The sequence below is a fragment of the Histoplasma capsulatum genome, genomic scaffold, assembly GCF_000149585.1.
Source record: "Histoplasma capsulatum NAm1 scaffold_3 genomic scaffold, whole genome shotgun sequence".
NCBI classification, from domain to species: domain Eukaryota; kingdom Fungi; phylum Ascomycota; class Eurotiomycetes; order Onygenales; family Ajellomycetaceae; genus Histoplasma; species Histoplasma mississippiense.
Genome location: NW_001813980.1, coordinates 2,475,381 through 2,490,841, shown reverse-complemented (window position 1 = coordinate 2,490,841; position 15,461 = coordinate 2,475,381). Strand labels below are relative to the sequence as shown.

The following is a 15,461-nucleotide window of genomic DNA, read 5'->3' as shown; positions in this document are numbered from 1 at the left end:
TCTGTCGGTTTCTAGAAGCTTTTTAACACACATTATGAGAGAATGCTGACGCGATGGTGAACTCCCGCTGAGAAGTAGCCATATGGCCTATATCTATATCCATGAGCACACAACTGTAGCAAGGTATGAAGAAACAGAGACCTGTCCAATTATCGGATTCCCTTTCTTCCATCCATTGTACTCATTCTCGATGTACCTTGGTGAACGGTCAGCAATAAAGCCTACTGGACATGGAAATTCATAGAATGAACGTTGTTATGTATTAAAACTAACTAGCCGAGCAACAACTAAATAAGATTGGGGAGCACGTGATCTAGGGTAGCCGTAGTATCCACCTACAGAAATAATGCTTACCGACACTCAAATGTTGCATGCTACATCCTGATTTTTTTTCGCAGAGGGCCGTAGATCAGCATCATATTGTTCTTTACTCCATGTTTCTATTGTCTTGAGTATTGCGGACATTTGCCCAAGTATTTCAATCATTTCAAGCATCTGGCTATGGATCTCCATGATTTTGTCTTGCTGAGACGTATTGTCGCCGCCTTTGACATCCGAGGAGGTTGACGAAAGTCTTCGCATGCCATGGTTGGCATTCAGCATGGTGGTGAATTTTTGAAAACATTCTATTACAAGTGAGATGAGTGATGGGGTTTCTGTTGAGATATGAATTTCCAGTTGATGATTTGCTACAGTTTAAGAATGTTTATATGGATATCCAGAATCGGGGAGGCTTTTATAACGTGACTCACCACCCAACGAACTCATCCACCCAACGAACTCCAAAAAGCGCTCTATAGAGCCGTTAATTTTCAACTGTAGCACAACAATGCAAGAAGATATTAATATTATTTATTAAAGATTAAAACTATATGTAGAATACATCATATAAATATATATGATTAATTCAGAGAACGATTGCTTGGCCTAATAATCCGCCCGGAACGTGAAACTCGTGGTTTTGAAACGGTTGAATCGGATCGCGGCGTAGAAGGTTTCAGAGAAGGAATATCATTTGATTCCACTGGGGGGGCCTGCGTGCGGCACTTATTACCGCTTTTAGAAGGTTGTATAGAGCTTCTACGGTGTTTTGAGCCCACTGTTGATCTTCTTGTAGGCCTCTTTGAGGCCTCTGCGAGTGCCTTCTTTGCCAACTGTGCTTCATGACGTTTGGCAGCGCGTTCTTCCTTCTCTTTTTGCAGTTGAAGTTTCTGTTCATCTCGCCGTTGCTTCTCTATACAACGTTTAGCTGCAGCTGCAGCTTTGGCCTCCTCACGGCGTTGAGCAGCTTCTAAACGTTCCTTCTCACGTTGTTCCTTCCGCTCCATGAGCTCTGCCTGCTTTTGCTCACGAAGAATCGCTCGTTGAAGCTTCATATCCTCCTTGCGTGCCTGATCATCGATTTTCGCAGTTTCATTAGCATCTGCTTGCTCCCTCGCGGCCTGCACCTTTGTGGGAGAAAAGAATTGAGCAAGTGAGGGATTTGATGGATTAAGCAACCCCATACGCTTACCCCGTTTGCGTCGCCTTCTCTCATTATTTAGAGCAGTCTGAAGATTCTTATTCTCTATTAAGAGAACCTCTCTGTCCAGAGCAATATTCTCCCCAGCGCGGAGAATTTTTTTAATATCAACTGAAAGTCGGCGGTGACGTTGACTTGCCTGCTTTATCAGGCCTCGCAAAGCTCGTATAGATGTAGGTGTACGCTGCTGAAGCAGTTCAGGGGGTGTAAGTGGACGTGGTTGAATCTTTTTGAGAACGCGGGCAGGATCTATAGGATGTATGCCAGTGGCCATGAAGGCAGATTTGATATTTTCCGCAGTTGTAGAGATTTCCCATGCAGCACGAAATAATCGCCAAAATCTCGCTTTGTAGTCTGAATAAAGCCATAGCCAGAACATGTATAGGAATCTAGTTGATCTGAATATGCCTTTGCAAGTGGGCCAAATATTCCAACATCTAGCGGCTGTAAACGGTGTGTAGAGTGGGGAGGAAGAATAGCAAGCAAAATTCGATTCTGATCCGCATAATCAATGAATGCCATATTTATATGAGATGAATGGCCATCTAATATAAGCAGGCGGTAATGATTTCTTGCTTTTTGCTTTGTATGAGGATCAAACACCTGTTTCAGCCAGGTTAACCCATATTCATCATTACTCCATCCATTTTCTGAAGCAGCGAAGTATGCCTGATCCTTTTTAGGATCAAAATCTTCAAGCCACGTATCTTGCATATCTCTTGATTCCCCGCGGTAAATGAGTGCAGGTGGAATTGTAGTTCCATCTGCACAAATACCGGCAAGCAGAAAAATGAATTCTCTACTGCCATCCTGCACTGCTCCAATTGTATGCTTCCGTTTGAGAGCTTCTATAGAAACGATTCGCTTGAGGGTACGAAGGAGGCCAAGAAGAAAGCCTTTTTCATCGAAATTGTAGGTGTTCTGGGGTAGGATATTATACTGCTTGATCTTCTCCTGCAACTATTCAATAGAAGTCAGCAAAAAGCTCATGGAATTGCACGCGAAAAGAAGCAAAAAAACTGCAATTACAAGAGTAAAGAAGTGTTCAAAATAGTAGCTATTATCTGCCTGCTTTCTCTTTTGATCCAGAGCACGAAGATAGATGCTCTTGATCTTTGCTTTATGCCGCTCACAAAAGCGAGACACCCAGTTGATTCCTACTTGCATTTTGGTGATCTCTAATACAAAATTGCGCAGTATTTGAGGTGTCACAGGGAAGCCGCGATCGGATAACTGATTAATATGAAATAGGAGGCGTTGTTCTTCAGTATTCGTGAGATTCTGACAGTAGATTGATGTTGCCTCTGTTCTGGAGACCTGTTGACCTTTGAACCGCCGCATCAAGGTAACGCGATTGATTCCGAATTCCTTTGCAACCTCAGCATATTTAGGAATCAATTGTCGATTCAATTGAGCGATCGCTTGCTCTATAATTGCTTCGTTGGGTGGCATGGTGGGTGGTTGAAGTTGAAGAGTTGCAGGGATTCATGGAAAAAATAGGAGTTCGTTGGGTGGATGAGTTCGTTGGGTGGTGAGTCACGTTACTTTTCTCCGGGGCTAGACATAATAGACAAACTGAAATGGTTCGAAGAAAAACCAAAGTGAGAGACAAAGAAAAAAGAGGGAAGAGCAAACAAACAAAGACACAAACAAAGGAACACACACAAAGAAAATACCATACCATGGGTGGGAAATGTGATAGGCAATATCAATAGAGCTCCTGGGCTGGAATGAAATCTGAGAAGCGAAATAAGATCAAATGAAGAGAACAGAAACAAACAAAGAAAACAATCAAGACAGATGTACTCCGTAGTACAAAACAAATCAGAACTGATATTGATATTGACACATCACAATAATTGAAGATTCTGACCAACCACCGCCCCCTGCGCGATCTCCCATTGACTTGCCCCCTCGCGCGCGGATCCCAGGATCCACCACCTTTTCAACCAGCCACTCCTACTCCGTGGAGAGACACCGGCTTGGGACGCACCGGAAGTGGCCACTTCATCCCATGGTAAAGGGAGATTTCCGTAAGTGGAGGGTACGTGTATAGCTGTGGTAGACTCTTTGTAGCAGCCATTGGGAGATATTCTCGCTCAACAGCATCCATGTTTTCTCGGCCTTGACTTTGACTTCGACTTGTGAGTTGGCGGTGGGGTGCGATGCTTCAGCTTGATGGAGTATTATACCGCACCTGCAGAGTCGCCTTGGATCTACCCAGGAAGTGCTTGGCGATCTCATCCCATGACTCGCCGTCCTCCTTGAGTTCCTTCAGCAGCGCGTCATCCTCTGAGGTAAATGGCACACATCTACCGGTCGCGACAGACGGCCGCCCTTCTTGGCTGGGGCTCGACAGATCATTTGCAGTCGCCGACAGGAGCCGGCTGGTCTCCTCGTGACAGAATGTTATAGTGTAGCACACTCTGGACCCGGCCACGGAGCTTGAAAGAAAGCTGGAGACTGGTATGTTGTCACCCGAGCAGTTTGTCACTGCATCATCTAGTGAAACAGTGGACACACTGGAAGAATCACCGGCCGGGCTTTCATTGTGCTTCATCATCGGACTCCATTTCCCTGGCTTATTGTCTACCACAGCAGCTGGAGAGGGATCCTCTGTGCAAGCAGCAGAAGTGACGACAAACCTGAAGGACTGTCATATTCAGAGTTTTCACCACTTGTGTGGCTATCTAATGACATGGTCATCATCATCAGTTTCTTAATACATCTCATTGTCATCACTGCTGCTGCAGTTGCTGAAGTGATTGAAATCATTGTTGTCACTGAGATTGCTTTTGTCACCTCAGCCCTCTTTTTTCTGAAGAGTGTTTGATGAGAAAGGAATCTTGACTTGAACATCTGTGTGTCACACACATCCCCACCCCATCAGCCCACACACTTCCCCAGCACACTTTCCAGGGTTGATAGAAGTTCCAGACTTCAATTTGACTCTCAAGCTGAAAGGTGTACCCATAACCCCTCCGTCTGTGGTACCGGCGCGCACATTGAGATTAATAATCCTTCAGAATTCATCATCATTTGAAGGATTTTCTCCATCACTTTTCAAATTCACAAAAATCAGATGTTCTGTTGAAGGCAGTGTCAGAAAGCAGAGCTCCACAGATAAATTAAAAAAAAAAAATGCAGAAGCTGACTTACTCTGACATTTTACTGATTTTAATAACTTCATTATATTGTACAAATATGGGTCAGAGATATCTGTCAGATCAGATGAAGAATATGAGGCTTTCAGTTCACACTTATTCAATGCTGAATTGTGATTGCTATTGAAGATAGAAGAGATGATTTTTTAAAATAATGATCAATCAGTTTTCTATAAAAATCTATCATTTGAAACTTCTCAACAAAGTCTGATGTCTGACGCAATTGAGTCTGAAAAATCATTGTATCTTCAATCAACAGATAATTCAGAAGATTTTCATTTGAATGAAAAGTGTCTATATTGAATCATATCAGTGATATAGATGCTGAACAGCTCAACATCATTCTGATTGATAAAGCTGCAACTGCTCATATCAATCACTTTTATGATTGTAATGTGACGGCGCCGAGGCGATTGCTACTCGGCAGCGGCACAGAGGAGGATGGTATATAATGGGAAGCCTTATGGGTGGGCTTGATTATCTCGCTTGAACCGCGAACTCGTAGAATACTATACAAATACTGAACTACCAGAGGTACTCGGCACACTAAGGATATTGTATGAGGACAGTGGTAACTCTGGTATCTTATTGTCAAAAGATAAAAGACGAATCGCTGGCTCCTGGAATAGAGAGCCAGCATCTAGCTATTCTATATAGACAACGGGCAGCCATCCTCCCCTCACTCTATGAGCGAGGGTAGCCGAAGCAACTCCGCAGTGGCGCTGCATTGATCTGCCAGAAGGAATCCAGACCCCGTATAGAAACAGGATTCTCATATCTCATCAATCGGATCCTCTTCTATTGCATCCGAATGATGTCATAGGGTGGTTGGAAACCGGTTTGGACACCTGCGTGACGTCATGGGATAGATGGGATTATCCGAGGGGAAACGATGGGCCGTGTGGAGCCGTCACGGGGCCTTGGCACAACCAAGGGTGTGACAATGATGTTTAAATATTTCAGCTCAGTATTGAATTCATTCATTGAAATATTCAATGCTCAAACACTGATCTGACTGTTTAAATCATCTAGATTATTTCTACAGAAATGAAAAGAAAGATAAAGAAATGAATAAATGTTTAATAATGATTCAAAAATGATGAATTGTACTGAGGTTAAAGAAATGAGCTGAAGAAGATGATGTTCATAAATAAAGAGTTTGATGAAAAGAGACTGAAAAGGCTTGAAAAGCTTGATTATTATTATTATTATTCTTCCATTATAGATGTATGCAGTCAGTGACTATGACATCTACCTGAAATACTCCAGGATTTTTCAACTTAAGAATAAGCTAATATACAAAGTCAATTTAATACATGCAATAGCAGAATTCCGGCCCAGAATCAAACAACTATTCAAACTATTCAATTTAAGAAAGAATGTCAAAAGAATGACAACAGATCAATACATTCAATTTAAAACAACTAATCAATGATTAATATTAATCAATCATTTATCAATCATTCATTAATAGTTTTCTTTTCATCATTTTTAAATGTATTTTTATATTTCTTTTCTTTAAATTTCTCATCATTCTTCTTTTTCATCTTCTTAAAAAAGTTTAAAGATTTCCTCTATTCTGAGAATTTAGCCATCACTGATGCTTCATTAGTAACATTCAATATTGAGAAAAACAGTATTTTATAGAAACATTTCTCAAACTTCTTGCAATAAATTATGATTAGTTAGCAACTGATATCAACTGTTTATTAATCAATAAAATATTGTTTTAATTATTTATTATTTTCAATTTTTTTGCAGATCTTGCATGGGATTGAAAGCTCTCATTTCTTTATAATTTCTTTAATCAAGATAATATTGTGCTGATTATAATCAGTTAATGATCAATTGACTATCAACTATTTATTAATCAAACATCAATACTTGAATACTCATTGTTTTATTATTTTTTTTTATAGATAGAGAAATCTTCTTCGTAATCAGCTTCATCTTCTTTTCAACAATTGATTCATTATCAAATTCTTTCAACTATGCAACTTATTCAAAATTAGTTATTTCAATTATAATGTTTTCATAATTTACAATAATCATTTTATAAAATACTATTTATTAATTAATAACTAATAATCAATCAGTGCTGCATCACTGTATAATTAGATATCAATATATATTAAAAGCTTTATTACTATCATTATATACAATATCACTCTTTCTGCTTTGATCTGCAATATTTGTCTCAGAATGCTTTTTCATATGCTTTCTGAAATTGTTTGTAATCATTTTAATCTGATTAATTAATTATTGTTAGAATATGAGTTTTTAATGAATTTTCAATCAGTCAAGAAAACTTATTAAATTTATATAATCAGAGAAATAACAGAATATTTCTCTTACAAACAATTTGATTTGCTTTTAATTAAATATTAATTAATTATTAATTAAATCAAACTGTTAATTAAATTTACTGTTATATCAAAATCTGACAATGACAGCTCTCTCTTTTCAATCTCTAAATATTGACAGTACTGACATTATTCATTATTTAGTATATCAATCAAAGATTAATTAGAGATTAGTTAAAACTCACATACTTCTTCAATGTGTTAATCATGGTGATAATTGTGATTATGTTGTGGAATTGAATTATTAATATCTTACTAGTGATTGACCATTTATAAAATGTGTGGTGAGGGGGCGGGGGGGCAGTGGTGTATAAAAGGTTGTAACTGCTTAGGTTTGTACGGAGCTCAACTGACCCTTTGACTAGTCACCATTTCTATTGGGTCAGGTGACCTCCACTAGCGTAGGTCAGGTGAGTCACTCGAGGGGTCAGCCGACCTGTAACCTGTATCATCATCTACCCGCAACGACAATACAATCAGCAAATCTAAATCAAAAGGTGGAGATATAAAAATATACGCAAAATGAAAACCCAAACTGCTTTTTATCGCAACTCGTGTCCCGTCTTCGTAGTAGACGTCAAACACAATTACATCGCCTCTCTGATCCTGTATCTCAACTCCTCCCTTTATCCTGCAGCAAAATGTTGACTGCATCAAGCCACAAATGTGGCGGACGGACCAACCTCTACCTGGCACACCAAAATCGTTACATCATATTCGATCCCCCGCCTTCCCTTCTTCCTAGTGAGGTCGTAGAGTGTGGTTGTTGGAGAGTGGGTGGGGTTCCCTCGCATTCATTGTACCCGGCGTACTTCCACGGCTATTATTATCTGTGATTTTCACCAATTCTCCTTCAACGAGATTCCGTACGAAGAATGAGAGCAGTGGATACGAACAGTTGAGGATTGATTTTAAATTGCAGTATATGGCACGCCCGCTGAAGCATCCAGGCAGACACGTAGGATTTGATAACCATATCCCGCCCCTAGTAACAAAGAAAAGGTAAGGAAATGAAAACGTTTTACTTCAGTTGTCTCGATTCTGTTTTGTATATCCTTCTTGAATTGGTTACCAATTTTCAATCAATGGACAAAAAAAAAGTTCATATGTAGCTGAATGTGAGAAAATTGGTTCTGCTTCCTTCATCCAAGTGTGAACAGCATAGGAGGTATTTTTGAGAGGCGGTATAAGAGAGCAAGGATAAAAATAATACAAGGGAAAATGGAGAGAAGGTGATGGGGAAAGCAGCAAGCGGGAGATTGAGAGACATAAAAAAATTAATGTATATATGATGCATAGAGAAACAATGGCTGCACTCAACGCAAACGCAACTAAAAAAACCTGATAGTATTCGTGCAAACACAAGGAAAGATGGATATATAAAGATTTAAGGTGTGAGTGGAGGGAAGGGGGAGAGAAACAACGTCCGCAATCATGTATCAAAGCAAGGCTGGGGAAAATCACAGATCAAAAATCAAAACCTCCGTTTTTGACTGGCTCTAAAAGCCGTGAAGCCAATATACGCCGCAACAACAAGAGCTAGGAACAAAATGATCTTAAATAAAAACCATAACCATCCACCACTACCATCATCGCCACCCCTGTTATAAGCGGCTCCCTTTCCGGCCTTGGAATTTGTCTTCCTACCGGAGCCCCTGGAGATGGGAACTTGGTCTGTGGGCGCCTTGTTGTAGAGCGAATAGGTGTCGATAGATATGATGTCATGGTTGTCGCTGAGTTCGCCGGTCTCCGCGGACACTCCGAGGTAGGCGACTGTGGGGATGTTTATAGATTGTTCTTCAGAAGCTTCAACGGTGAAGCAAGAAGTCCAGGAGAGGTCTGATTTATATTGCAGGTCGAGAGAGAGGAATTTGTCTTGGAAGTAGGTTATTCGAGCCTTTGTAGCGACGGAGGCACCGCGGATCCCTCGAGCCTTATTTTGTTTTAGTCTTAGTAGGGGCATGGGGATCAAAGATGTATAGAATCAGTACCAGGAGGAGAGAAATATAACTTACCGAGCATCCAGCAAGCTCATTGGGTTTGCCATCCTGCGCCTGGTCATACGACACCTGGCCATCACCCAGCATAGCCATGACATAGGGGAACGCAGGGTTTCCCCGGTTATTCTTGTAGGTGTCGATGAAGATACCCAATCCTTCGAATTTGTCCATGAATCCAAAAACAGGGCCTTTCGTTGCTCGTTGTTTGGTAAGCCATATTGCCATGCCATCTCCATGAAGGGTTCCTTGGCCGTCAATCTTGAACTCAATTTCTACCTATATCGGGACCCACATTCAGTTCCGTCTGATTATTTTTGACCAATGAGAAAAAGGGTACTGACCTGCCAATTGGTCGCGGTTAACGGGACACGCGAGAACATCCAGCCTTGGCGCGATTGTCGGTCGGGCGTAAGGCGGATATATCTAATCCGTAAAGATAAGAGTAAGCAAAAGAAATCCATTGAGTGTTCAGGGGCATGTCGAGATGCTGAGCAGAAGCGGAGGACACAAAAACATACCTATCGGAACGGATGACGGTATCGCCACCAAAGTCGAACCATCGGTTTTCAGAAGCTGAATCTAGATATGGCTATGGAGAGGCAATAAGTCAATTGCGAGCTCATATCTGCATTGGAAGCTGAGGCCTTTGTTTCTAACACACCTGGGATATACTGTATGCGATCATCTAGACGTGCGGAGGAAATAGCCAATGATTAGTGATTGGAGTTTGGTAAAACAATAGGACCATATGTAGGTAAAAGCAACATACTGGGACACGTTTGACATCGGGATGATCTTCAAAATTGTTACGATCTTCCAAGCCATATTCCTCGCTCAGGGCAAAGCCCAGCACCCATAGCCAAAGGATCGTGAGCAGTCGTACGAGCATTGTCCGTGATTACAGAGCACAGACGGGTTCCGGTGCGGAGGGGAGGGGAGGGCGAGCGGAGGTGGAGGCAGAGGATGCGGGAATTAAAAGAGAAAGGAACCGGTCGTAGCGGACGGCAGGGGATATTTGACTCGCAAGAGGTATCAAAGGAAAAAAGGTGGAACGAACGTCAGAGAGAGCGCCGTCAAGGAGTGTCGTGTCGCCGGGACATCAGCAAGTCTTTATTCCTTGCGCTGGCGGCGGGTGGTGTGCAGATCTGGATGGGAATCACAACAACGGACGAGGTAGGATAGAACGCATTGAGACGTCCAAGGGATCCCGTTATGAGTTCGCTCGCATTCCCGAAGCCGGCGAATAGTATGAAATGTAGGAAAAGCGTTTACAGCAGCTGTCGGCTGGCGATGTTGCAGCTCCCTCGGCTGAATGTTCAATCTGTCCACTTCCTCCTTCCAAAGCACTGACAGTCGCCCGAAATCATGTGACGATGAGGTAAGCAGCCCTCGAAATATCAAACTCTGGCAGAATCATGATATGTAACTATTAAATCAAGAGAGGAAGCAGATTTCAATTGTCGCAGGAACCTCGCCAATTCCAACGTACCGATTCTTTGACACCCTCTCCAAGCTTTCGCCCACACTCACCCTATCTCCAAAATGTCCTTATCAAACCCCTTCTCCGACAGCAGCTCCTCAACCTCTCCGCAAACCTCCGCCAACACAAAATCCGCAATAATATCCCAGGTCCAACAAGAATCGGCCCTGAATAACGCCCGCTCCCTCATCGGCGTACGTGACCTCCTCTACCTGTCCCTCACCCCATCTCCAAGAAAATAATTTAAAAAAATAATAAATAAATAAATAAATAAATAAAAAATAAGTAACCCCAACACAAAAGCTAATCCCCGATTCCAGAAAGTAAACGAAAACTGCTTCGAAAAATGCGTCCCATCCCCAGGCTCCAGCCTCTCCTCCAAGGAGCAAACCTGCCTCACCGCCTGCATGGAGAAGTACATCCAGCTGTGGAACGCCACGAGCCGCGCCTACGGCGCACGCGTGAACCAGGAACACAAGGCCGGCTTCGCTGGTAGCTCCCCGTTCGGCGGGAGCGGGAGCGGGAGCGGCGGTATATTTTAGGGGCGGAGTTTATGTGTGTGCTCCTGTTGGCGGGGAGGGTGGGATGGATGGTGGTTGGCATGTGTTCAGGCTTATGTTGGAGTTGGAGTTGGATTTGGGATTGGATCGGACTGGATACGTACGGATGAAGGGCATGGAATGAGTTTAGTATGATTATTCGATCCATGACGGCCGGCTGGTACAGAATGTGTTGTGAGAGCTTGATCTGGGATGCGATGCGATTCCTTCCATTTTTCCTTGGATGTATATCTATATCCCCTTGCCTCTCCTTCTTTTTCTTCTTTTTTCTTTCTTTTTTTTTTTTCCTTCCCCAGTCTCATCACGGAGGATATCGATTTTGCATGTTTTCTCTTTTCTTTCCGCTTTTTGTTTTAAAGTAATCTTGTATTTGTAGTTTCCTCCACTTTCTATATCTGTTTTATGACCCCCTCTTAACCTAAAACTGACGGACTATATGTGAAAATAAAGCCTAAACGGGCGCTGCCTGGTAGACTTGTGATACCTCTGCATGACAGTAGAAAAATTCAGGAACGCATATGAAAATGAATAGTTGTGCCATAATATCTCCACCTTTTTTTTAAAAAAAAAAAGAAAAGAAAAGAAAAGAAAACAGAAGGTACGGAGGAATTGCTTACAAGCTCTGGAAATCTATATGGTAACCCTCCGTGGCAAGCCGCTACTGATTTGGGGGTGGTTTAAAGGGCTTGCTGCTCAAAGCTTGGGGTGCCGAATTAGATGCCGTACATCCGTGAATTCCAATCCATGAAAAGGGTACGTTGAGTGTTTGAGCTCCAGTTTTGGTATTTCCGCCTGTTTCTATATAGATAACGTGCAAAAGAACTTTTGTTCCATGACTCTGTAAGAATTTTCATAACTTAGAAATCTTCTTTACTCGACGGAGAACGGAAAAGAGAAAGAGAAAGAACGAAAAGAAATCAAAGATCAAAGCACAGAAAGAGGAGAAACATATGGCGGGGGCTAAGAGAATAACAGAAAGCCTATAATTATATATTACAATATGACCATGATCAGGCAAGAGGCTAACGCAGTGTTAAGCGGCTGACAGAGACAGCTCTGTCTGGCTTCTTTTGCATCATGACATTCAACATTCACTCATCTCTTCATGCCGGCTTGAGGTATATAAAAATAAAGTAATAAAAAATAAAAACAAAAATAAAAACCCCACGACTAGTCTTCACCACGTATGCCGGTGATATTTCAGCGAAAGAAATAAAATAAAATCGATGATGTGTAAAAGAGAGGGGAAAAAACATCCAAAACTGCCAAACCACAGACAAAAATAATAAGGCTCCAATTAATCAAAACTTGAGGTCCCACGGCAGGCCGAAGGGCGGCGGGGACGAAAAAATAGAAGAAAGTAAGCTGATATCAAGAAGAAGAAAAAGAAGAAATATTCTGAAAGTATCTGCCAGGACATCTAGACCAACACCAGAAAAGAAGGCCCCGAAAACAAGGCCGACAATTTCCAGAAGAATAAAAAAATAGGAAGACGGAAAAAAAAAAAAAAAAAAAAGAAGGAAAAGCAGACCCTCCCAAATGCAAATAGGATTGCAGATACATCGGAAAAAGATGTCGTTGGAAAAGGCTGATGGCGGGATATGGAAAAAGATAGCCTACCCGTTTATTTTGTTCTCGGTTGAAAATATAAGACAAGGGAGGTGGATCGCGTAAGGGGTTTTGATATTGGGACGGGTTTTCTGTCTTTTTCCCTCTTGCTTTTCTTTCGTTTCCTTCTTAATTTTTTGATATTTTTCTATTTGTAGAAAATATCATCAAAAGAGGAATTTGCAGATAAAATTAAAAGTCCCAAAAAAAATGACCATATCTATTCGAGTGAGGAATTCCGTTAGCAATGGGGACGTATTCTTTCTTTCGTTCTTCTTCGCCTGAATGGCGAGAAGTCAAAACACGGAGGCAGGCATGTAGGTAGGTAGGCAGGTATAGTATCAAGTAGGGAAATGAGAGAAAGGAGAGAAGAAACATACGGATCATCCCCTTCAGCCCCATACGCCTCTGTTTCCTCGGGATACATATCAAACTGGCTTGCATCGCCCTGCCCTCCCTTCACAGGTGGTATATAGGGCGCATCAATATCCTTCCTCGCTAATCGATCCCACGTCACTTCCGCAAACCACGGATGGTTCTTCACGTCTTGCGAGCCGCCATGCAAGTTCCCCAGTCGTACCGTAAGATCTGGCGTGATCAGTTGGGAGAGAAGGTCCTGAGCGTCCGGGTGCATGTAAGGCGGGTATTTGACGCGGCATTTGGTGATGTTTTCGTAGATGTTCATTGGGGAGCCACCGTCCCAGAACGGAGTGAAACCGCAGAGCATTTCGAATATGAGGATGCCAAGGGACCACCTTTTTTTTCAGCAAGGTAGGTTAGACTAATTAGTTTCGGCAAGCTGGAAAAAGAAACGGAGGCATATATAACTTACCAGTCAACAGACATATTGTATCCTTTTGATGATACCACCTCCGGCGCAAGATAATCAGGTGTCCCGCACAAGGTCCATGTAATATCTTTGACTTCCTTGGCGAATCCAAAATCTGTGATTTTCAAGTGGCCGTGCCGATCGAGGAGAAGGTTCTCCGGCTTCAAATCTCGATATATAATGTGATGATCATGCAGATATTCCAACGCAAGGGTAACCTCAGCAGCATAGAATTTCGCAACGGGGTTGGGAAATCGCTAAAGGAACACAATGGCACAGTTAGCATCCAAAAGAAAGGAAAAAAAACTCCCAATGTATAATAATGGTATAGGAGAGCTCTCCATACCTGTGACTTCCTCAGTAAACTAAACAACTCTCCGCCCTCCACGAAGTCCATAACCATATATAGATTATTGGCATCCTGAAAGGTGCCCCACAGTGTGATAAGAAAGGGATGCTTAACCCGCTGCAACATCCTTCGCTCATCATTTGTATGCTCGACTTGCTTCATTCTCACAACTTGCTCTTTCTTGAGCACCTTTATCGCATAGAATCGTTGGTTGTGTCGCGATTGAACCAGATGAACACGCCCAAAACTGCCCGTCCCTAGCGTCCGCTGTAGTGTAAAATCATCTAATGAGTACTTCCCCTTGGTCGGTCGCGTAGATACCTGGGCAGCTCGTTGATGCTGTTGTTGCTGTTGCTGTTGCTGTTGCTGTTGTTGCGATGGCTGTTGTTGATGACAATGTTGATGTTGATGGCAATGATGATGATGATGATGATTGTGCTGATGATGATGTTGTTGTTGTTTTTGCTGCTGCTGTTGTGGTGGTGGTTGCTGTTGCTGCTGTTGTTGTGGCTGCGATGCATGTTGGCTATGGTTGACTTTATGTTGCGACGCCTCTACTTCATCTTGATTGGGCGGGTGTATGATATTTTTTGATGCTGGCGACATTTTGGGTAGTGCTTTGGCGGGAAATGGTGGGTTGCTGTTGTTGCTGTTGCTGCTTCATTGGGTGGGGATCGCTGGGCGAAATTGGGAGGCATTAGGGACAGAGGGGATTGAGCTCATGGGTAGAGATGGGAAGAACTGTTGTTGTGCGTAAAGCTGCCACGATAGGTTGGAAGAACTGGAGGAAACAATGAGGCGGAGACGAAGGCGGCTGCGGCTGCGGCTGCGTCTGCGAGGCCCGTCTGTTGTTGGTGTGAAGGGAGGGAGTAATGGCAACTGTCGCCCGTAGGAGCGGTGGTTGAAGCGGCAGGCTGAGTGCTGAAACTCCTAGCGTTTGGGGAGGAAGCGGTGGGGTATCCCCCAGAAGAATCACAGCTGGATAACGCCGGGTGTTGGAGCAAGGGGTTTGGGGGAGGAGGGGGATATGGAGAGGTCGTCGTCGCTGTGATAGAGTGAGGAGTGCTGGTGTTGGTGCTATTGTTGCGGGAAGATGAGGATTCCGTTACTGGCGAAGCGGGCAGATCCAGGTCCCTCGAGCCGCGAGAGTCCTTCGTCCGCTTCTTGAGCAGGTTTCCTAGACTCCGCATGGAACACCTAAGCAGGAGTGTATTGAGGGCTTTCACTCAGGCCCGTACACAATGGCAATGGCGACGATAGGTCGTTAGTGGGGGAGGTGGACAATGGCGGTTGACACCTTGGACGAATTCGCTCCACGTGGAGTGTGGAGTCTTCCCTTGTGTCCTGTTTATTGTCCTATTCTGGGCTCGTTTCCCCTTCCCGGTGCATGCGAATATATAGTTTCCCCTAGCTTTGGGGGAGGAGCTGCTTTGGCCGTGAATTGTCGGGATGAGACGGATCCGACAGAGTGAACAGATTGCTGTGTGGGTAACGAGAAAACGGCGGGGGCGGATGAAGCAACGGACGGACGATGGGCGGGACAGCCAGGTCAGTGCAGCGTCACGAATGTGGAGAGGAAATTGGTG

The 15,461-nt window shown here is 43.2% G+C and overlaps 4 protein-coding genes across 4 annotated transcripts; 1 reads left to right on the top strand and 3 right to left on the bottom strand.

The window, feature by feature from the left end:
* Window positions 1-360: 360 nt before the first annotated feature.
* Window positions 361-2,974, bottom strand: HCAG_03892 (predicted protein; the record flags this gene model as incomplete). The annotated part of the gene is made up of 5 exons (XM_001541744.1): window positions 361-626; window positions 753-794; window positions 1,055-1,709; window positions 2,126-2,482; window positions 2,684-2,974. 5 exons carry the CDS (start codon window positions 2,972-2,974, stop codon window positions 361-363), a joined length of 1,611 nt encoding a protein of 536 aa, XP_001541794.1.
* A 5,549-nt stretch (window positions 2,975-8,523) lies between these two features.
* HCAG_03891 (conserved hypothetical protein) lies at window positions 8,524-9,938 on the bottom strand (the record flags this gene model as incomplete). The annotated part of the gene is made up of 5 exons (XM_001541743.1): window positions 8,524-8,982; window positions 9,065-9,325; window positions 9,391-9,472; window positions 9,568-9,638; window positions 9,819-9,938. 5 exons carry the CDS (start codon window positions 9,936-9,938, stop codon window positions 8,524-8,526), a joined length of 993 nt encoding a protein of 330 aa, XP_001541793.1.
* Window positions 9,939-10,591: 653 nt separating this feature from the next.
* HCAG_03890 (mitochondrial intermembrane space translocase subunit Tim) lies at window positions 10,592-11,071 on the top strand (the record flags this gene model as incomplete). The annotated part of the gene is made up of 2 exons (XM_001541742.1): window positions 10,592-10,723; window positions 10,850-11,071. 2 exons carry the CDS (start codon window positions 10,592-10,594, stop codon window positions 11,069-11,071), a joined length of 354 nt encoding a protein of 117 aa, XP_001541792.1.
* Window positions 11,072-12,889: 1,818 nt separating this feature from the next.
* HCAG_03889 (cAMP-dependent protein kinase type 2) lies at window positions 12,890-14,396 on the bottom strand (the record flags this gene model as incomplete). Its single annotated transcript, XM_001541741.1, has 5 exons — window positions 12,890-12,917; window positions 13,078-13,452; window positions 13,530-13,783; window positions 13,873-14,122; window positions 14,197-14,396. The coding sequence occupies 5 exons, from the start codon at window positions 14,394-14,396 to the stop codon at window positions 12,890-12,892; spliced, it is 1,107 nt and encodes a 368-aa protein (XP_001541791.1).
* Between the last annotated feature and the right edge of the window lie 1,065 nt (window positions 14,397-15,461).